We start from the raw sequence: 22,477 nt of genomic DNA on the forward strand, positions 1-22,477 counted from the left end.
AGCTGAGTTTTCCCACCCAAGCTCCCAGGAGTCACTGGTTAGTGGTTATCCTAAAGGACACAGGTTTCTAAGTGTTAGCAGGTCTCCCACCTTGTGAAAAAAGATGGCTCCAGGAGCCTAAAGGCAGCCTGTATTTGCAAGACTTTTAAAAGTGTGGGAAGGAGAAGAGGCTGGAGATTATAAGAGCAGACCTGAATACGTTGCGGGGAACACAGTTTTTTCGCAAAGCATGTGGTGGCCTGTCTGGAATGATGGGAAAGCCTTCAGGGCAGAGGGCACAGACAGAATGTTCAGCCTCAGATGGGCCTGGAATGTTTGCAGAATGAGAACAAGTTGTATCCTTAGAACTAAGTGTTTGTGGTAGAGACAGCGTTAGAACCCTACCGTGAGTTATTTTGTCGATGAGCAAGCCTGCTTGGGTTTTATGGTGAGGGAAGAATGACCCATCAGAGGTTGGGAAGTAGGTGGAGTGTGATGTAATCATTTTTATGTTAATGGATACCTCCCTTACGGACTGGAGAGTAGGGAGATTCTGGTTCATGGCTGCGACTGGAGGAGGCTGTTGAAATGCTGAGTGGGACCCTGCTGGAGGAAGGCATCATCTGAAATAAGACTCTATGCTTGCTGCCTTCCCCCAGTGTTTGCAGGTAGTCAGTTAGCTTTCCTGTCTGTTGTTTACGTTGTTGTGTACATCTGGCATACATACTTCTTGTTCACTTAATTCTATAAATCTCTTTTCATTTATCCTCAGTACATTTTACTTGGAAAACTCTGTAATCTGAAAAAAAGTTTTAAAATAGCAAACACTCATAGTCTCTTCAGTTAGAAGCCCCTGTTGTTAACATATTGCCACCCCTGCTTGCACATGTACCCCTCCACCCCCAGTTTCCTCTGAGCTACTTGAAGGTAAAGGCAGCATTTTCTTAAAGTACAACCACTAAGAATTGAAGCACCCTGTTTGTCCAGAACATGGCTCCTTTGCTCGACAGCTTGTTAACAGTGATTCAGAAGTGTCTAATAGGCAGCCCATACAGGAGCTTCTGTTTGCTCTTGGCAATAACTTCCTGAATGGTACGAACAGACTTGAGTGCAGTACGATTTGGGTGAAGAGTTTGAGGCTAATGAACACTTTGAAGTTATAATCGTGAGGCTTGCTGGATGCAGATGAGATTAATTCAGATTAGTAATAAAGGATGGAAATGTGTTGCTTAGAGTGACGAGACAGGGGAGACATGTGCTCTGCAGGTGTGTCAGATCTGTATACTGTAGGATCCTGTGTCAGACAGCTGAAGGCTTTTTGCTCTAGAGCTCCAGAACGAGGCCAGAACTAGATAAAGATGCATAGGGACCAGCAGTGCAGAGGAAAGGTGGGAGTGCATGGCTCTCTGGGATATGATGCAGGACAGGAAGAGAAGCCTCTGTCTGCCTTTCTACATTGCTGCAAGATACTTTGTTTCTGCTTCTGGGAAAATAAAGCAACTTCAGCATGATATGTACATAAGATACATTGTCTGTGACTGAGCTGTTGCTGACTTCTATATACGTCTGCTCCTAAATAGGATTCCTTTCCCATGATGCCAATTGAACATGCAATCCGGTGGATGTATCCTTACACTGTTTTACTAGGACACGAAGGGAAGATGGCGGTGGAGGGTGTTCTAAAAGTGAGTATCTGCTGTCCCTCCTCTCCATCCTCTTCATTTCACTTCCTTCCCACTGTCCTCTTTTTCCTATCCCCTCTTATTTTTCCTTACCTGTCTTTTTTCTTTATCATCCCTTCTCTCCCCTTCCAAGACAGGAAGCATATGATGCCAATAACAAGAAAGCAATGGTGGGAGGTGTGGGTGTGGCTAGGAGATCTGTTATATGGGGCAAATAAACAAATAGAGCTGAGCCAAGGAATGGGTATGTTCATTGTAGTGGGAGTTAGACCTCTCACTGTTGGAGAAAGATCACAAACACGGCAAGAGGACGACACGAGAGGGCCCTGAGGGACTGGCTTGGAAATGGAGATGTGAACGGGAATCATGTTGCTTTTCAGTGCATACCCAGCAGAATTGTTTCTCCTGGGAAGATGTGAACAAATGTCTTCTTGCCCGAGATGGAGCACAGACAGTAGAGTAAGGAAGGGATTCCACCCAAATCTAGAATGGTGCACCTGGGAGTTATGTACAGGCGTCTGGAGAGTTTAGAGTTGGCCACACTGTGTAGTCAGAGTGTGTCCTGTGGGTCTAGTGCACAGCCTTGTGAGTGCCTTGTGTGCTGACACCTGAGAGAGATGCTCCCACACTGCCTTGTGAACCTGCTCTCCCTTCCATCAGGGAAGAGCAGTGGGCATTCTTGTGCAAGTCTTCCATTGGTAAACACAGCAGCTCTGATTTCAGTATGATAGGGGCAGTGTCATGGCCAGAGGATACTGTTACCCAATATGTATGAAAAGGTGTGTGTGTGTGTGTGTGTGTGTGTGTGTGTGTGTGTGTGTGTTTACACATTTTCTAGCTATGTGGCCTAATAGAGCCTAGAAACTATGATCACACCAAGTTCCTGAAAGTCTAAATCCCACATCTGCTAATAGGATCTAATTCCTGAGAATTAGGGCTGAACTAACAATTACGTCAAGAAGCAGAAGATGAGATCATGGAGATTTTCAATAAATGATGTTGACATATCAAAACCACAGAAGAACTCACTGCCTTGAACATTAAAAGTAAATAGTAATTGATGAAAATCCATTGTATATAATGGGTATCCATCCTATTAAAATCTAAATATGGAGGAAGAGCACCTTGTTACTGTAGAATGTGTACCAACAAATAGGGAAGAAATTATAGAAATTGAAAAATCACTATTAGGTCATCATTAGATTGATGGTCGAGTTGGAAAGGTGTAAAGTGTGTGTGTGTGTGTGTGTGTGTGTGTGTACACATGCACTTTCATAACTGGATATTAATGTCATCTCCTGAATATCTCCTTGCAAAACACTCAGTTGACTTTAAAATAGGAAAGTGATATTTTTATAGTCATTGTCAACATGACCAGGCATAACAAACTAAGTGACATTACATTGGCATTGTGTGCCTCTCAAGCGTTGTGTTGGGAAGAGAGCATCATTTGTCAGGAATCCAGCTGGGAGTTGAAGATTTGAGTTAGACTATGAAGAAAAACAGTATAATCCTGGGCTAAGGGACACTTTGCAGAAGAAAGACTTGTGTGTTTAAAACTCTTTAGTCCATGAAAGACAACTGAAGAACTGCCCTGGGTTAAGGCAACTGAGGAGTGACAACAGCTACATGCCATGTGCCTTCCTGCAAGCTCTTTGGTCACATAGGAACAGGTGGCACTGTGGCACAGTTGAGAACACACATATGGTTATGGATTGAACAGCATGGTTGTATAAATTTCATATTTAGCGACTTAGGTAGTGATTAAATTTGCTAGAGGTCTTGCTTTCAGGGAATGGTGGGCTCTGATGAGTACAGACTATTATATCTTCAGCTTGCTGATGAGAAAAAAAGAGTTGATTGTTTGCATCTGTGTGGAGTAATGAGGTCACCACATGCTGCAGTGGTAACAAGGAACTTGGGTGAAGGTGAAACAGAAATCTTTTATATAATTGTGTCCTTTGATTTTCTTATTTTGAAATTACTTCAAAGTAAAAATTGTAAAAATTTAAAAAATATCTAACATTTAAAAATTTAAAAACAAATATGCAGTGTAATACAAAGTTCAAATTTATAACATATTCATAGCCTGGAAGGCATTTTTATAATTATGTAGAGTTTATACAAATTTGAAGTGGTTTTTAATATCTTCTCTGGTATAGTTTTATGATATAAATTTGTGTTTTTATTTTTGTTTTCAGTTGCTAATTCTTGGGACATGCTTTTCTTCTAAAATATTTATAGCATCATTTTTTCATTGTATGGTTACCAATGCTGAGTTCCAAAAGGCTAAAAATACCCTGTAATGTTTTGCTAGTGTATATTTATGTGTTGATATTCAGTAGAAAATTATTAGCTTACTAATTAGCTCCCTCTTGGGAAGGACAGTTTGTTTCTCTTTCACATCTGGCTAAAGATGTAGGTTTCCCTGTAGTAGTTGAAATGTAATATTGTCTAGGACCTCCTTTATCTAAAGGCCAGGATTTGACAGCCTTAAGTATTCTTCAGGGTCTTGTTTAGGCAACCATATTTGTTGCGATTTCATGGTTGCAGCACCCAGGTCCTAGCTTAGAGGATATCGTGTAGCAATAGGCATCCAGGTCCTAGCTTAGAGGATATCGTGTAGCAATAGGCATCCAGGTCCTAGCTTAGAGGGTATTGTGTAGCAATAGGCATCCCTGTTGTTGGTTTTCCTTCCTCTTTCATGGCCTCTGAGCCTTAGATATAGGGCTTGCACTGTAGATGTACTGACTGGGCTGAGCATGTACCATGAAGCCATTTGTTTTCTGCTTTTTGTCCACTCTTGGATCTCTAATAGCTTCTATCTGTTGCAAAAGGAATCTTTAATGAAGGGCAAGAACTTCACTCATCTGTCTTGTTACTAGTATTTAGAATATAGTAGACATTATCTTGCCTTAGAAAAATGGCAATAGCAAGTTATTCTACTGTGACTTCTCCAGCCATGGATGATTTGCCAAGTTTATAGTACCAAGTATGAATTCTCACTTACTGAGTGGGCATTTAAGTTCAAGTTGACAGCTAATAGTCGCCCCCACAGCAAAAGTGCCACTATGTTGCACCAGTGGGGATACCTTGCTGGGACAGTCCTGTGATCCATAGGCTTTTTAGCTGGATAGGGTAGTTGATTCTTCTCCCTTGCAGCTTGCAAGCACTTCCAGATCCTATGCAAGCTAGTCCTCAGGGAGAAGGTTTCCAGGTAAATTCCAGATCAAGTTCTCCCAGTCTTGTGTTTGAGGTATGTGGTGTGTCAGTAATAGAGTCTTACTTTTAAGTCCTGGAAGGCAGCAAGGACAATGGCAACAGCCTATATTGTTTTGGGAACCTGTGGGACCTCCTTGACCAACAACTGAAAAGGAAGTTTCCTATGTTTGAGGGGTTTGTTAGTCTATGGCTGTAGGGGAGCATAACCCTATGTGGCCTAAGTCCGCTTCAGCCCCATTCCCACATGTGTATGTATGTATTATAAAAATGTTTCCATGTGGCTTTTCAGACATCCTCAGCAGTATACATCTCCCGCCTGCCTCTGTACTTCTGTCCTTCCTTGTCATTCCTGCTATCCTCTTATAGCACTGGGTCCTGCCACCCTTCTTGATGGTGTGAGTGATAGCGCTTCCCATAGGTTCATGTGCTCGTTAGAGGGGCTGTTTCTAGAGGCTCTTCTCCCTGCCTCCATTTCTACTTCTCTGGCTTCTGTCTACTTCAGGAGTTAGATTTCTCAAGAAAACACTAATGCTGTTTCTCTTAGCTTTGCCCTTCTTTTGGCCTTCATGATAAGGGAAGCAGAAATTGGGTTAGCAGTTCATGTTACAAACAGAAATCATCTAACTGTGATGGTAGGTGTTGGAATTACTTTGATAAGAGAAGAGAGCATGTGAGTGTGCTTGTCACCTTAATTATCTCACCTGCAAGTTAAGTGGCAGCCACAGCTCACCTGAGCCTAAGGATCTGTTGCTCACACTGGCGCTCTGTACACATGGGTACAGAACATCCTGTCTTAGCCTCGGGCCACGCTGCGCTCTGCCGTAGCTCTTTATCTGTTTAGGGCGCTCTGACCTATCTTCTGCCTTAAATTTTTCTCTCACTTTTTAAAGGCATATCTTAAGCTAATGCTTATGGCAGAACAGTATCTTCAAATAGGTTTGTGCGGAAATGTGAAAGTTAGTGAATTTGATTAAATTCAGAAAGGGTTATAATAAAGGAGAGGACATATCTGTTCTAATAGAACAAATCAAGAAGGGATATATTTTTCTTTCATAGATATAAAAATTGAGTAGTTGCATTTGAATTTTAATGTAATCATTTAATTAGACTGCATTTTAAAGAAAAACCTATTACCCAGTGAAAATGCAGTCAGTTAAGACTCAGAATTCTTTTCATTTTCTCTGAACCAGCTATAGAAATGGCTGGAGTGACGTCAGTCCCCAGATGGTGCTTATCACATGATGCTCCTGTTCTTAAAACATCTCTGTAGCCATGGAATCCTTCTAGCTTTAGTTAAGACTCTGAAAGAAAATGCTTTCATTCTCATCGTGCCCTGCTTTGAGAATGGTAAGCTTGCCGGCAGTTTAGTAACAGATGCACCCAAGCTTCTTATAACATGTCTTGGCTCTTAGCCCTACTTAAGTAGGGCTCCGTCATAACAATGACTAAATTAGTATGTTCCCTGGGAGACTTAGAAAGGGTGTGCCACTCTTGTTCATTGATAATATAGTCTGAACCCCCCCCACCCCGTGAAACTTGGAAAGATCTTGCATTTAATGTTCTATCCAGTTCAACAAACATTAATTGAGCATTCATTATTTGGCAAATAATTGTCTACATAGTGAATTCTAGAGATGCAGAAACAGATGCTATCTGATCGCTTCTCTTGGAGAATTTACAGTCTGGTTAGGGTAGCAGGCACTCTAATAACATTTTAATATGGTAATTTTCTAACGCTGTGGCTGAAATAAAAAAGGAATGGCTCTGGTAAAAGCAATGGTTAAGTGGAAACAGGAATGCATGAGAAATGTTTTAGAGGTGGGATGATAGACGTTAGCTGATAACAGTTAGCATGAGTGGCAGACTGAGCACAAGTGAGAGGTCAAGAGAAATGAACCGCACTCAGACAAATGAGCTGCAGATGCTGTCAGTTAACATGAGAAAGCAGAGAAGGGAGCGAGTGTGAGGAGGACACACAGCTCCTTACAGGGGATCTTTATGACTTAGCGCTTTCTAGGTGACTTTGTCTAGCAGCTTTTCAACTGTAGTTCTATTTCTAGAGCTATTTTGAATTAAAGATAAATGCTTGGTACAGACACTGAGTTCAGGTTGGGCCTGGTTGGGAGGCTCTTGGCAGGAGATTTCCAGGCAGTAATGTGCTGTTTTGGTAGCCCAAGGCTGTCTTCACTGGGCTTTGGGGCCCCTTACCCATGTCAGCAGAGTACTGGATGCTGAATTCTGGGAACATCAGCATTTAAGGATTAAGATGAGAACTCTGTGGAGTACTGGGGAGAAGGCTGAGGGAAAGCAGTCAGGAGACTATATTAATTCAGTTGAGAGATTATGGTGGCTTTGGCCAGCGGTGAGGTTGGTAAGAGGTAAATGCATTTAGGTTATTTGGAGGTAGAGCCAATATGATTCGCTAAAGACCTGAGTATAGGCCTCAGTCAAGCAATTAAGGATAATTATACATTTTCCAGATTGTGGAATTTTATTTAAGTTGAGGATGGAGAGGCTGTGGAAAATCAAGATCCCATGGTTGAACAAGTTTGATTGAGGTACAGGTTAGATATCCACATGGGGCTGTCAAAGGGGCCGGGCAGGCATAGATCTCATGGATTCAAAAGAGAAGGATCAAGAGTTATGAAAGTAGATGATTTCTAAAATTATTTGTCTGGATATGATAGGATTATTCTTTTTTTTTTTAAAGGAAATAGACCCAAGTCCTCCTGAAAACATGAAATTTAAAAGACCCTCATTCATTCCATGGCAGTTTTGGTATCCAACCAACTGACTGCATTATGTCCCCACAGTCACAGACGTGAGCTCTGTATTTTTCAATCCGGGATTAATGAATGTTTTTGATGTCTTTCTCTCTCTGCTCCTCTGACAAATGTAGCCTATGGTTTGTTGCACAGGTTTGAACACAACAGTAATAAACTCAGAGTTACCAATAAAAGTTAGGAAAAGAAATCAAAACACTTCTCCTTGGTGTCATTTAATGAGAGCAAGCCCAGATTTGAATTCTCGGCTTCTCTTCTTCCCGTGTCTTCCACTGTCCCTCTCTGTTGTTGTAGCAATCTGAGTCTGTACCTGCTCAAATGCTGTCTCTGTGTCTGTGTGTCTGTGTCTGTGTGCGCCTGCGTGTGTCTCTGACAAAGGACTTTGCTCTCTCACATATTAAACAGTATAGAAAGCATTACATGAAGGTAGGAGTGAAGGATATTTTACAGAGATCTTTAATTGTTTTATCAAGGATGAAGTCATTGATTCCAACTGACCCCAGCTCAGACTTATCAACTTATATCCATGTGGTACTCAGCTTTTGTGATGGATATGCATTTTATAAAGCCATTTTCACTGTATTTTCTGTTTCTATCATAACACCTATACAAACACGTACCTTAAACCAGAGGTGTGGAAAAGTTCATAATTTAAAACTATAGCAAATGCTTTAACTTAATTTGTAGAAGTTACTCACATAGGAAATCCAAAGCAAGTAAGATTGTTCTCTTAAAGATAGATTAAAACAGGCCAGGTACACAGTAAGATAGCAGTCGTAAATGAGGTTCATCTAAAGTACCAGTCTTGGAATGTAAGAGATACCATTACCACAGTACATGCCATACTCCTGCAATTGATAACTTGTTAAATGGTTCTCTCCTGATGTTTCCTAGAGTAGCAGTTGTTGGGAAAATTAAGGAGAATTTCAGATTAGACTAAGAAGGAAGGGGTGGTAAAAATAGGGAGAAAATGAGTTTAGGACCTTCGGTGGTAGTTTGCGGATTTAGCTAGAGCAGTGCTAGTGAAGTGGGGATGTATGCCCAAATCAGGTGGGTAGCAGACACCAAGGAGATAGAGGAGATGGGCCGGCCATGATGCTAGTTAACTATGTCTGGTGGTGAGTGGAAGCAAAGGATGCTGGGGGCCTACAATGATGTAACTTCAAGAGATGTGCGTCCATTATAACAAGACAGTTAAACATCTTTATAGGAACAAAGGCCAGAGGTCGTGGGTACATGAACTGCGAGCTTGGGCAGCGAGGGGATGCTTCTAGAACACCACTGTGCCTTGCTTTGGAGTAAACATCGTTTTACCAGCGGGTACCAGAGGGAGGATCCTAGTCACTGTCACTTACGTAGAACTCCTTTGCCTCCACATCTGATTCTGTGCTCCATGCATGGCTGGAGCCTGTGGAGGCCAGAAAAGGACCCGAGTTAGAGGGTTGCTAGCTGCCAGGTGGGTACTGGGAACTGAACTTGACTTCTCTCCAAGAACAGTCAGTGGTTAGTTCTCTCCAGCCCTCCCCTCAAAGCATAGGTGATTTTGAGGATGAAGGGGGAAAAATTCCATTTTAAAGGATTTATTTATTTAATTTATTTATTTAATGTATATGACTACACTGTCACTGTCTTCAGACACACCAGAAGAGGGTATTGGATCCCATTACAGATGGTTGTGAGCCACCATGTGGGTACTGGGAATTGAACTCAGGACGTCTGGAAAAAGAGTCAGTGCTCTTAACTGCTGAGCCATCTCTCCAGCCCTCCCATCTGCATTCCTATTTACCGACTTTTATTGACTGACCCCTGACTACGTCCCACGTGTGAATCTGGGATCTAGAGATTGCAGAGTCAGTCAAATAGACTCATGTGGTATTTGCCCAAAGGCTGATCTTTTCCTAAGACTTGTGTATCTGAGGGCTCTGTTGTGAGAAGAGAGCCACCTGGACACCTGCTGATCCCCACTAGATAGGCTCCCATTGTTACTCTTTGGGAGAGTAGCCATGCTTCGAGTAGCTACTGACAGGAAAAGCACCCCATAGGAACAGGACAGAACCACGTATTTAGTAGCTGGTGAACTTGGTCTGGAGAATTTCTCTTTTGTGCTCCATAGCCTAGAAATAAGAAGAAAGAGTATTATTCAGTGTAATGTTTCTCAATCCTCCTATTGCTCAATCCTTTAATGTAGTTCCTCATGATGGTGTGACCCCCACCATAAAATTATTTTCATTGCTACTTCCTAACTGTGATTTTGCTACTGTTCTGAATTGTAACAGACGCTCTGCTTGTAACACAGTCTCTGACTTCAGCTTCCATTAGTGTCTCTGGGAGAACACACCTTAATCCACCTGTTTGCTTTTCTGGATATAGCGGCTGTTTGGTTTCATCCAATTGCATTTCATTCCTTGGCTGTGCCTTGTTGCTTTCCGTTGACTCTCCCTTGCAATACCGTGTTAGTCCATGAGATCCATGAGTCACTTGTTGGTGCGGTGTGGAAGCAGTTGTCACCACGCTGTTATATGCTGTGGGAATTTTGTAAAGCATTGGAATTCCTTTATGGTTGCACAAATAATTTTTTTCTTAGGCTTCTGGAAAGGAGTGATTGCCTGTGGGATCTAAGTCTCCAGCATGAAGACTTAACTGGGTTGTTGTGAATATCGAGTTTGAACATGATTTTCTTCTGGATACTATTTTCTGGAGTTCTGTCATCCTTTTCAATATCAGATGGTTGTTCATGCATTGGCCTGCACAAACCTTTCATTTTAGTGATAATGTTCTAAAATGAGTATATGTTTTTCTGTTTATTATTTTTTAAACCACTCTTTTTTATATTGAACAAACCCTATGCATTGGTTTTAATTAATTTTCTATCTCTGTGTTTTCATATATATATATGTGTGTAATATATATATATGATCTCTGTATTCATTCTTAAATACAGTAGCTGGTATAAAGTAGTCAGTGTTAAGATGTCAATAATTGGCTCACATCAAGAAACAAACAATGGCTCTGGCCTTTAAGCCTAATTCTCCACATTTAAACCTGTGCAGAGCTGGTTGTTGACGTTTATTTTAGTAGGTTAACCTATCTACACAAAGTTACTGCTGAATGATAGCTGGATTCTGTTTTTCTGAATTTAGGGAACACATTAGCATCTGTCCTCTGACACAGGCCTGTTTTAATAAGTACTTTCTAAAGTTGAATCATCCTTTTTTAGTAAATTGTAATGTTGTCTTATCAAGAAATGTGGATTATGAACTGGTGCCAGCTCAGGAATGGAGACTTTCCATTTTGTACTAGTACACTTTAGGGGCTATTTTTATATCATCTTTAATTGTTCAAGAAGAAAGGCATTAGTAAAAAGTAAAACATTCTCATTAACTTCAAGCCTTTGCTTGTATAAATAACATGGAAATGGTTTCTGTTCTAATTAGATAGAATTCCAGTTATTTAACATTCTGAAACAAAAGGTAAATTACATATCTTTCTGGTAACTTACAGCGCTTTGAGCTCCAAGGTTCTGGACACTCCCTGCTTCCTAAAGAGATCGTAAGAGTGGAGAGGATGACTGACAGCCACATCTCCCATGCCCACGTGACAATCCGGGTCTCAGGAAAAGAGGTGACCATTAAGGTACTTCATCACAAGTCTATTCATCCTAAAATCTGTCACATGCTGGCTACTTCTGTGGCCTAAGTTAGGCTCTTGATCCCCTACTAAGACGGGCTCTGGTGCATCTCTCTAGATCCATCATTTTGTGGCTACCTCTGGGTGGGGACTCAGAGCTGTGTGGGAAATTCAGGATGAGGAAAACCTTCCTTCCCAAGAGTGAAGTTTACCTGTGTTTTGTGCTTTGAGTTCTCACTAAGGATTAGTGCTTTCAAACAGACACTCATTGGCCAAGGGAAAAGTGGTTTCCTCCAATGGCCTGTCACTGGTACATCAACACACTCCTGGGTAGGCCCCACGCACAGAAGCACTGGGCAACAGAAAACAAACTCCATGACATCAGTGAGCTTTCTTTTGTGAGCTCTTTTGTTTGTTTTGGCTTTTTGTTTTATTTTATATATAGTTTGTCTTGAGAGAGAAAGAACATGAAGTTGGATGGGTAGTGGGTGGGGAGGATCTTGAAAGAGTTGCAGGAGGTATAAAACATGATTAAAATGTTGTATAAAAATTAATAAATACGGTGAAAAAAGAAACAGTGCTTTCAAACACTTTCCCTAGGAGAGACCCTTTTCCAGCTGCAGGAACCAGTTTGAACCGGAGCTGTGCTGCTGAGCACTGTTAGAGAGGGAAGGTGTGTGGTCCTAGAGGTCCAGCTGTGTGGTCTGCTCTGCCCTTCTCTCCTAACCATTGCTCAGGACTCCAGGGACCCCAGAAAACCCAGCTTGCAAGTGCTGGGTACAAGGAGTAGGAGAGAACAAATGCTTGCCTTCTTATGAGTGACCAAGCGAAGCTCTCGTGTAATCATTTGCTATAATTGGGACATTAATATTTATTCATGTAGCTGTACTTATTCCTTGAACTTAATATCAGCTATGACTATCATGATCTAGGTTGTCCGTAATCGGATTTAGTGAGTATTTCTTGTATAGTAGGGGTTGTTGTTGTTTTTTGTTTGTTTTTGTATACTAGAGTCTTAGATATTAGATATAGGGAGACTGTCTCTGTTTCAATAAAAAAAAATAAATTAGTGTTGGATGATGCAGAAGTAATCTAGGTTTATGTGGAAATACACCGTGCAATGGTTAAGTCAGGTCATCTTGGTAAAGACCCTGCACGTTCACTGCCTCCTGTCCCTCCCAGTCAGCCTTTTATGTTAGTAACATAATTTGTCTTGAGAGAGAAAGGACATGAAGTTGGATGGGTAGTGGACAGACTCTCATCTAAACATAACCCAGTGTATACATAATAAAGAAAGTAATTTAATTATACACATGATTTTTAAGTTTATGTATGAGTTAAAAATGAATTTAATTTAAAAACATCCCTAAAGGGGCAGAAGAGACCGCTCAGTAGTTTGGAGCTCTTGCTGTCCTTCCAGAGGACAGGGTTCAATTCCCATTATCCGTGTCAGGTGACTCACGGCCACCTGGTACTCTGGCTTCAGGGAGTTACATGTTCTCTTCTGGTCTCTGCAGGCACCCACACACAGACATGCATACACATACATGAAAAGTAAATTTTAAAGTAAATGTCCCTCAAGAAGAAAAGAGCAATCCAGGTTCAAAGCCCAGCGATTCTGGAGAAAAAGAGAAACTAGCAAGCAGAAGGCAGGCGGATTGGGGGGAACATTTGCACAGATAGAGAGATACTCTAGAGCAGTAAACTAAGGAAGGGGGCGGAGCTGCATGTGGGCGTCAGGAAGAGGAGAAGTCATCAGTGAGATTCCAGTGTGTGGGGACTTTGAGTTTTGTACTTAAAACTGGAGTCTAAGAAAAAATAATGCCAGGCTGGCTAGTATGTTTTTGAATGACCAGTTAGAAAGAACATGGAAATAACATGTTCTAAACATACCTGATAGTCAGGGACTTCAATTTGGAGGATGACTAATGTGATAAGGGTCATCAGGTTGGAATGGAAAAATAATTGCCTAGACTTGAATTAAGATAAATTAATAAGGGACTTTTGAGTGGAAATTGTGTGCTTCTTACTACTTATTTTTTGAAAAACATGCGTATTCTATCTGCCTTTTAAATCGACAGGTGCCAGCTGGGACTAGAGCAGTGAACCAGCCTTGCGCTCCTGACCGTTTCATTCAGACTGTGAGTCACAAGCAGTTACTGGCTGAGATGATGCAGTCTCATATGGTGAAGGACATATGTTTAATTGGAGGGAAGGTAAGAATGGCAGCCTCCCTGTAAGCATTCGCTCTCAGCTGTGAGTGGACTCATCCCTTACCTGGTGGTGTATCCTTTTGCAGGGCTGTGGGAAAACTGTCATGGCTAAGAACTTTGCTGCTCTCCTAGGATACAGCATAGAACCCATCATGCTCTACCAGGTACGCCATTGCTTCCTCAGCCATGGCCTGGAAACAGACATCTTTAGCCCTTCAGTACTTCTGACCTGTTGAGTATTTGGTGTGAATTTATTACTGCAGGAGCATTCAAATTAGAGAACGATGATACTTGTTTGGGGGTTTTGACAGTGCGTTCTAGACCATCTGATGTGTATACCAAAGCAGGATCTGCTTTTCATTAGAGATACATTTTATGAACATGCACTCTCTGTACACCCCGAATACATTTGTTAGTAATGGGAAAGATGAAGTATTCTCTGATGTTGAATTCTATCATCTGGATATGACGTGGTGTGGTTCCCTTGAGATCAGAGTAGCTTACAAGACAGCACAAGGGCAGGCCACAACCAACTTCAGAGCATCACTGCCCCCCACCCAGACACACACATACAGTACAGGCATTTACGGTTCCTAAGTGGAAGAGACCTTTCTTTGCTGGTGTAGCTGCCCACAAGTATGCTGCCATGCTTCTGTAACTAACCCCTCCCTCATGGTGATGTAAATCAATCCAATTGCTTCTCCTGTCTTTGTCTGTTGTTGGTACCCTGTCTGGGGTGAGCAGACAGTTGTTCCCATCTCTACAGAAAAGGTAATGAAAATAGATGGTTTTTACATTATTATAGAAGACATACTATGTAACATTTACCCCTCTGCCCATATAATTCACAGGAGCTAAATACATTCGCAACATTGTATAGCCATTACCACTTTAAATCTTTGTTACATTCGTGTATTTCGTGTGTGTGTGTGTGTGTGTGTGTGTGTGTGTGTGTGTGTGTGTGTGTGTGTGTGTGTGTGTGGTGTTCGGTGTTCATGTGGAATTCAGAGACAACTTCTGGAGTTGTTTCTCTCCTTCCACCATGTAGGTCCCAGGAATTGGATTTAGGTTAGCAAGGTTGGTGGTGGGTCTCTTTACCTGCTAAACCATCTTACCAGCCTCACCGTCCTATCCTCCTTCTCTTCCTCCTTTTTTTTTTCTGAATAGAAACTCTGATCAATAACACCTGAGTTCCATTCTTGCCTACATCATATCCTTACTTTCCTTCTATCTCTGTAAGTTTACTTATTTTTAGATACTTCATAAAAATGAAATCAGATGCCTTTTGTCATTTTCTGTGTAGTTTACTGAATTTGCACTGTGTTGGTATTTATGCTTGGAGCATGTGGCAGGATCTCACTCATTTTCATGGCTGAATAGTATTGCTGTACATACACTATTCCTACGTCTCCCTCTGGTCACAGAAGTGCATTGTTCTAGTTCCTGGTTAGGAGTCTTGTGCTCACTGGGGAAAGGCCGGGTTGCTGCTGTCAGGGCTGTTGGGTTATTCATGGACATGCGATTGCTAGATCCTAGATCCCACCACGGCTGTGCACATTCACGTCCCACAGTGCTGTGTAAGAGGTTCAGTCCTTCCATGTCTCCATCACGGCCTGTTTCACCTTTTGGTTGGTTACAATGGCCATTGTACTGGGTGTGAAATGGCAACACAGTGCAGGTTCAATTCGTGTTCCACAGCAACTGAAGTGTTGAACACCTTTGTGTTGACTGGCATTTTATACTGTCTTTGGAGACACGCCTGAGTTCCCATGAATGTTCTGTTACCCTTTGGTTTTCTTTTAGTTATTTCTTAAGTTTGCATACAAAGTAATAGGTTTCACTGTGACATTTTTGAGAATATGTGTCACACTTGGCTTTAAGTCATCCCTTTCCCTGCTGACTCCCTTCACCCCTCTCTGGCTGCTGTCCTTGCTCCTGAGCAGTTTGTCCTCTTGCCACAGGTATTCAAGTCACCTTCTCATTTACTCCTTTTGTGTCTACACACACACACACACACGTTAAAAATAGGTTCTGCTTATGCAAAAATGTTGTATTTGTTTCTTAAAGTTGACATATTTCTCTTAATACAATGACTTCTAGTTTCAGTCATTTTCTTGAAAATGTTATGATTTTTATTTATGGTGGCTGCCTTAATTAAGGTTTCTATTGCTGTGAAGAAACACCAGGACATGGCAACTCTTATAAAGGAAAACATTTAGTTGGGGCTGGCTTACAGTTCAGAGATTCAGTCCATTATCACCATGGCGGGAGCATGGTGGGGCTCGGGTAGACGTGGTGCTAGGAGAGGAGTCACGAGTTACCGGTCTGGATCCGCAGGCAGAGGGTAAAGAGGGGCATTGGGCCTGGCTTGATCATTTGAAACTCAGAAGTCCACTCCATGACATACTTCTTCCAACAGGCCATACCTACTCCAACAAGGCTTCAGGTCCTAATCCTTTCAAAACTGCCACACTCTGAGCCATGGGGGCCATTGTCACTTGGACCAAAAGCATCGTTGTGCCTATGTAGTATGCTTTCATTACAGTCGTCTGCAGTGGCCATTTCGATGGATTTCCTGATCTTGTTTTTAAGATGAGATTGAGATTTTGAAGGAAGTGCTGATTCTATGGGTTAATTTAGTTTGATTAGTTTAGTTAGTCCTCCAGGCAACTGAACAGGATTTATTTTTCCCTTTATTTCTTCCTAGTTTTTGTGTATGAATCTTTTATCTCACATGTGAATTATTCTAAACTGTCTTTAGATGGACTGTTTTAGTGGGTGTATATGTTGTGTATTTATGCTTATTTTTTAAAAGAAAATGTGTAGCTGGGTTCTTACAGTGAAATCCCTACTCCCTCCCCTCCCCCCTTCAGTTTGTGTTTTGCTTTGCTTTTGGAGACAGGGCCTCATCCATGCAGTTTTGACAGTTCTTAAGCTCACGGAGATCTGCCTGTCTCTGCCTCCCAAGTGCAGGAATAAAGGCCTGGGCCATTTTGCCCAGCTTTAAAAAGTCTTTGTAACGCTCTCTCCTAACACGTGCTCCCTGGTGTTTCTGATGCCACAGCTTTGGTTGTATTGGTGTTGGCAGTTTCCTTATATGGAAGAGTTTCTATTCTTGTTCTTTGACTAGGTTTGGAAGAGAAGGTGACACTGTTTACTTTTATTTTAGGATAGCATTCGTGTCTTTTGCTTACTTAAGCATACTTAAATTATTTCTTTTAATTTTTATTTTATGTGTATGGGTATTTTGCCTGCATGTATGTCTCTGCTCTCTAAGTGTGCCTGGTGCAGGCAGATGCAGGAGAAGGCATTGGATCTTTTGGAATTGGGCTTATAGAGAGTCGTGAAGTGTCACGTAGGTGGTGAGAATCAAACCAGGTCCTCTGGAAAAGCAGCTGTTGTACTTACCTGCTGAAGCATCTTTCCATTCCTATAGTTTAATTATTTCTCATGCTAAATATATTTATATGAAAGTGTTCTTGGACTTGGAAGATAGCTCAGGAGATGAAATGTTGGTCTCACAAATCCAAATGCCTGAGTTCACTCCTTGGAGCCCAGTTGAAAAATTGTCTGTTGTGAGCCAGCTTGGAGTAAGCCTTACAGTGACAGAGACCAGAGATGTGCATCAGCACAGTGGAAGAGAAGAAATTACTCCTAAAGTCGTCATCTGAAATTCCATATGTGTACTGTAGAATATACATGTAGCCTGCATGCCACATGCAGTCAGCTACAACACAGACTTAATGCATCCTTATTTCTGAGAAGTGACATTTAAAGCTGCTAGTAGGGATGCTTGGTAGGACATTTTGTGAGATGCTCCCAGTACAAGTGATCGTGTTGAAGATTCCTTTCATGAACTTTAAAGTACTTTGTCCCTGTCAGGTGAGTTGACCAGAGTCACCTATATTTTATATAGTTCTCATTTTCCCATTTCAGTGAAGACAGCTAAAGGTGGAGGGCAAATTAAGATAATGGTCATTAAAACAATCTGGTGGACAGATTCCAAAGATTCAATATTTGCTGTGAATTTCCATAATCTTGAGAGAGCTATGACGATAGCTATCTGGGTAAGAAATGAGCATAAGCGAAGGTAAAGAGATTAAAATTAACAGGGATTACTGTGCTGCTTCAGATGCCTGTTCATCCCCCATATCTACTCACAGCTCACCAGAGATGATTTGAGGATCTCACCCACCATATCGTCTCACCGCCCTGACCCCGCCACCCTTCTAATTAGTTTACAATAAAATGATTCTCTACTAAATACTGAGGGAAAATGAAATTGATAATACTTTGTGACATATGACTATAAATATTAGATCAGTTTATCTTCCCAAATGTCACAAGACATTTTTAGGAAGACACATTTTTTTTCTTCCTTTAAAAAATTTTTTTTGAGATTATAATACAATTGCATCATTTTCCCCTTCTCTTCTCTACCTCCAGACTCTCCTTTATACCCTTCCTTGCTCTCTTTTAAAATTAATTGTTTTGCATACAGATATGTGCATGTTTATATTCGTATAAGTTTCTAAGTATAACATTACCGGTGTGTATGTTTTCAGGGCTGACATTTGGTACTGGATAACTAATTGGTGTGCGATCTCTCCTACTCTCAGCACTCCTTAGTTGTCTGTGTCCTGTGTGTGGGGTTGGGACATCCTGGTCTTTCCTGTCCACTTTAGCACGTCTGTTCATCCTGTTCAGCTCATGTCTGCGCTGTCCTCAGTGAGTCTTTATGGTGTATTACCTGACACTACCAGGAGACAGACTCACACAGCAGACTCTGACCCTCTGACACTTACAGTCTTTCAAACTTAGTATATTTATACAAGTGTCAACATTTTTAACTTTAAAATAAAACTCCTGTTCTAATAAAGCCAGAAATACTTTACAGACCTTGTGAGTTTTTCCAAATACATCTTTGTGTATCAGTTTTCCCTGATAGTTTTACACTTCCTGTGTAAACTGTGAAGCGTATCTTTGCTTTATTTTGCTGTCCCCTGGAAAAAGAAGCAAGCTCCACATTACATGTGTGATTCCGAATGATTTAGGTCTCCTAAGTATAGTGGAAAACTACTCAAAGTATCCTATGACTGAGGATACCTTAACATGTGAAAGATTAGTTTAGAATCTGAGAACATATTCTTATATAATTTTGGAGTGTGACAATAATCTTATAAAAACATGTTATTAATATTCTTTCCTGTTCAGTTTGTTGATGGATAGAAAGTTGCAACTTTTAAAGTGGATAACAGGTTCTTCTGTTTCTTAATATACTTCTTGTGCTGGATAGTTTATGTCAACTTGACACAAGCTAGAGTCATTTTGGAGGAGGCAACTTCAATTGAAAAGTGCCCTAACGTCCCCTTGCTCCCCTAAACACCAATTGACGTGAGGAAGCCTGTGGTGCATTTTTTCTGTTGATGGTTAATGTGGGATGGCCAAGTCCACTATGGGTGGTGCCATCCTTAGGCTGGTAGTTCTGGGTTCTATAAGAAAGCAGGCTTGAGTAAACCTTAAAGAGTAACTAGTAAATGGCACATGGCATCTGTATCAGTTCCCACCTCCAGGTTTCTATCTTGAGTTCCTGCCAGACCTTCCTGGATGAGAGACTACAGATGTAAGGTAGAAGAAACCTTTCTTCCCCAAGTTGATTCTGGTCATGGAGTACAATTGTCCCAGCAATATAAAGTCTCTAAGATAAAGTCATTATGCAGATCGTAAGGTGTTGCTGTGACAGGCCTAAATGTGTTTGGGGAGAACTGTGGTGCATTTGAAGCTTTGAGTTAGATGGAAAAGATATCTAGTGTTTAGAGCTCATGGTCTGCCCTGCAGGAGCTCAGAAGGCAAGTGTGTTAAGAACACTGCACTTCGGAGGTCTGACTTGTGAAGTTTCAGAGTGAAGTTTTCAGAGTCCTTTAAAGCCTATTAGGACAGTTGAATATTTTGAATTAAGAATCTGTGGCTCGCTGGGTAATGGCAGGATATGCTTTAATCCCAGTACTCTGACGACAGAGACAGGTCGATCTCTGAATTTGGAGCCAGCCTGGTTTACAGAGCAAGTTTCAAGACTTCCAAAGCTACATAGAGAAAGCCTTTCTCAAACAACAAACAGAAAGTGTGCCCTCAATGTCAGCACACAGACACTGTGGTCGGAGAAGGCCAAGTTTGTGTGTAACTCATGCTTGCAGCCCAACTTGGAAACACATAAGGGTCCCCAGATATCATTGGCAGGAAGGGATTATAGAGAGAGGCTGAGGCATGGCACCATGTGGCAAAGATTAAAGTCCCTAAAGAGAGTCCCTGGGAGGTTTACTGGTGAAGTTATGGCCCAGTTACAGGAAACACTCCAGCATTGTAGAGATGTCAGTACCATGGGACCACCACCAAGGACAACTGCGGCGGTGGAGTGGAGCCAGCCTGAGCCTAGGAGAGGAGCTGCGTGTGCTTGGGGTAGCAGAGCTAGAGAGCTGGAGCTGTACCAGGGTCCTCTGGATCTGAGTGGGTCCCTGATATCAAGCATTGAACCTCTTTTATTTTTATTTTACATCCCAGCTACAATTTCCCCTTCCTTCTCTTCTCACAGCCCCCCCCCCCCCGCCCCCAATCCATTCCTCCTCTGTTTCTCTCAAAAGGACCAGTGTCTAATAGCTATCCACCAGCCTTGGCATATCAAATTGCAGTAAGGCTAGGCAGCTCCTCTCCTACTAAGGCTGGACAAGGTAACCCAGCAGGGCAGAAGGGTTCCAGAGGCAGACAGCAGAGTCAGAGACAGCTCCTGTTCCCACTCTTAGAAGTCCCACAAGAAGACCATAAACACTGAACTTTTTACACTGTTGAATTTTGGTTTTATTTGGTCTGATTGTGACTGTGCCCTGGTTCCTCCTACTTTGAATAACAAAATCTTTCACTTATTTTTTATCTTGTAGGAGCCCTCAGGTGAGAGATTTTGAACTTTTAGAGATATTTTGGAATTTTATAGAGACTTTGGAGTTTTAGAATATTTTAGAGAGATTTTTAAAATTGGAGGGAAATTTTAGAAGCTTTGAATATTGGAAGAAACTTTGGCTATTTTAAGAGAGACTGAACTTCTAAAGACCATAGGACTTTAGAAACTGGAATATTTTGTATTGTGATATTAATACTATAAGATCTTGGACATGAACAAAAAAGAAAAGAAATATGGCTTAATGGTGGTGTGTCTGTGTATCAAGTTGAAAAGGGGTCAGTTGTGCTGGCTCGGTTTATATCAACTTGACATAAGCTAAAGTGATTTTGGCAGAGGAAACGTGGTTGAGAAAAGTCCATACCTCTAGATTGGCCTATGGATAAGTCTGTGGAGGCATTCCTTTTTATTTGATTGTTCACGGATGCTCACGCTGGGCAGTGCCACTCCTGGGCTGGTAGTCTTGGATTCTATAAGAAAGCAGGCTGAGCAAACCACCAGGAGCAAGCCAGTGGACAGCAGTCCTCTTCCAGGTGTCTATCTTGAGTTCCTGCCCTGACTTCCCTGGATGAGGGATGGACCAGCTGTAAGACGAATCAAACCCTTTCCTCCCCACGTTTGTTTTGGCCATGGTGTCAAGGCAGTAGAAATCCTAACTTCAGGCATGTTTGACTATGTCTTAGGGTTTTACTGCTGTGAACAGACATCATGACCAAGGCAACATTTTAAGGACCACATTTAATTGGGACTGGCTTACGAAGTCAGAAGTTCAGTCCAGTATCGTCAAGGTGGGAGCATAATGGCATCCAGGCAGGCATGGTGCAAGAGTAGCTGAGAGTTAAGAAAAGACTGGCTAACAGGGAACTAGGATGAGTGTCTTTATGCCCACGCCCATAGTGACACACTTTCTCCAACAAGGCCACACCTCCTAATAGTGCCACTCCTTGGGCCAAGCATATTCAAACCACTAGAACTTGTGAAGCCAGTCTTAGTAGTTTCTATGGCAGAATGTCATTTTATCGTGTTTTATCAATGAAACCTATCATAACTGAAAGGCACAGGCTTCTCCTGATGAATATTTTGCCTATGCTTTGCACATATTTTGCTGACTTTGGAAATTTATGAGCAAACTGATCACATCTTCTGAAAGTGCCTCCCATCTGTTTGTCAGTCTTCAGAGGACACCCATGGACAGAACAGTCGCTGGAAGTGTAGAGAGAAAGAAAAGGTTTAACCTGTTTGACTTCCTTTTCTCTGCAGTGCTGCTTTCTGTGAATTGCGTCAAAATCTGTGCTGTGGATTTTGCTAATTGCCAATCAAGTAATTTTCATGCTAGAAATTAAGCTCCTGAGATGAAACATAAAAATTTGCTTTTAGTTTCATATTTTTAATAAAGCTCATTGATCTTTTGGGACAGATGATGAATTTGAGAGATGAGAATTTGTTTTTGTAATTAATGGGAACATTTCAGAGGTCTGACCCAATGGGGAGAGCTGAGTAGGAGCAAGTGAGGACCCGCCATCTGTTTCTATAGAGACGGAGACATCCTGTTATTTGTATCTGCGTAAAGGCGCACTTAATCCATGAGTTTTGCTGTACTTATGATGACTATTTTTGTAACTAGTTCATCTGAAGTCAAAGGAAAATGGGGTTTTAACAGATTTGTGGCAGTGCATAAACTGTATTTCATACTATGCTATAAAATCTCAAATCACTTGCTCATGTGTTAGGGCAGATTCTTTTCAATTTTTATTCTTTGTCAATGTTGAGGCAGTGAGTTTATAATGTTGAAGAAATGCTTTTTCTTCTTCCCAGCCAGAAAGCTGGATTTTTTTTTTTTGACACTGTCATACTGGGTTTGAAATCTCCTACTCCTAGACGCTAGTTGGATTAAAGGCTAAATTGAGTGAAATTAGAATTGTAAGGGGACATACATCTCTGGGACTTTGAATGAGAATAATCCTGTGCAGTGCATGTTAGCATCTTAGGGTTACCATTAACTCCTTAGTTCAGCTTTTCTCC

The 22,477-nt window shown here is 41.5% G+C and overlaps 1 protein-coding gene across 2 annotated transcripts in view; it reads left to right on the top strand.

The window, feature by feature from the left end:
• Positions 1–22,477, top strand: part of Vwa8 (von Willebrand factor A domain containing 8) — a 324,101-nt gene that overhangs the window by 69,301 nt on the left and 232,323 nt on the right. For both annotated transcript variants that reach the window (NM_001427283.1, XM_087585390.1), the window contains 4 exons: positions 1,560–1,664; positions 11,168–11,299; positions 13,375–13,509; positions 13,593–13,670. In NM_001427283.1, coding sequence (NP_001414212.1) covers positions 1,560–1,664; positions 11,168–11,299; positions 13,375–13,509; positions 13,593–13,670 — 450 coding nt within the window. The remainder of the gene's footprint in view (positions 1–1,559; positions 1,665–11,167; positions 11,300–13,374; positions 13,510–13,592; positions 13,671–22,477) is intronic.

Source organism: Rattus norvegicus, chromosome 15, assembly GCF_021556685.1.
Source record: "Rattus norvegicus strain SHRSP/BbbUtx chromosome 15, alternate assembly SHRSP_T2T, whole genome shotgun sequence".
NCBI lineage: Eukaryota > Metazoa > Chordata > Mammalia > Rodentia > Muridae > Rattus > Rattus norvegicus.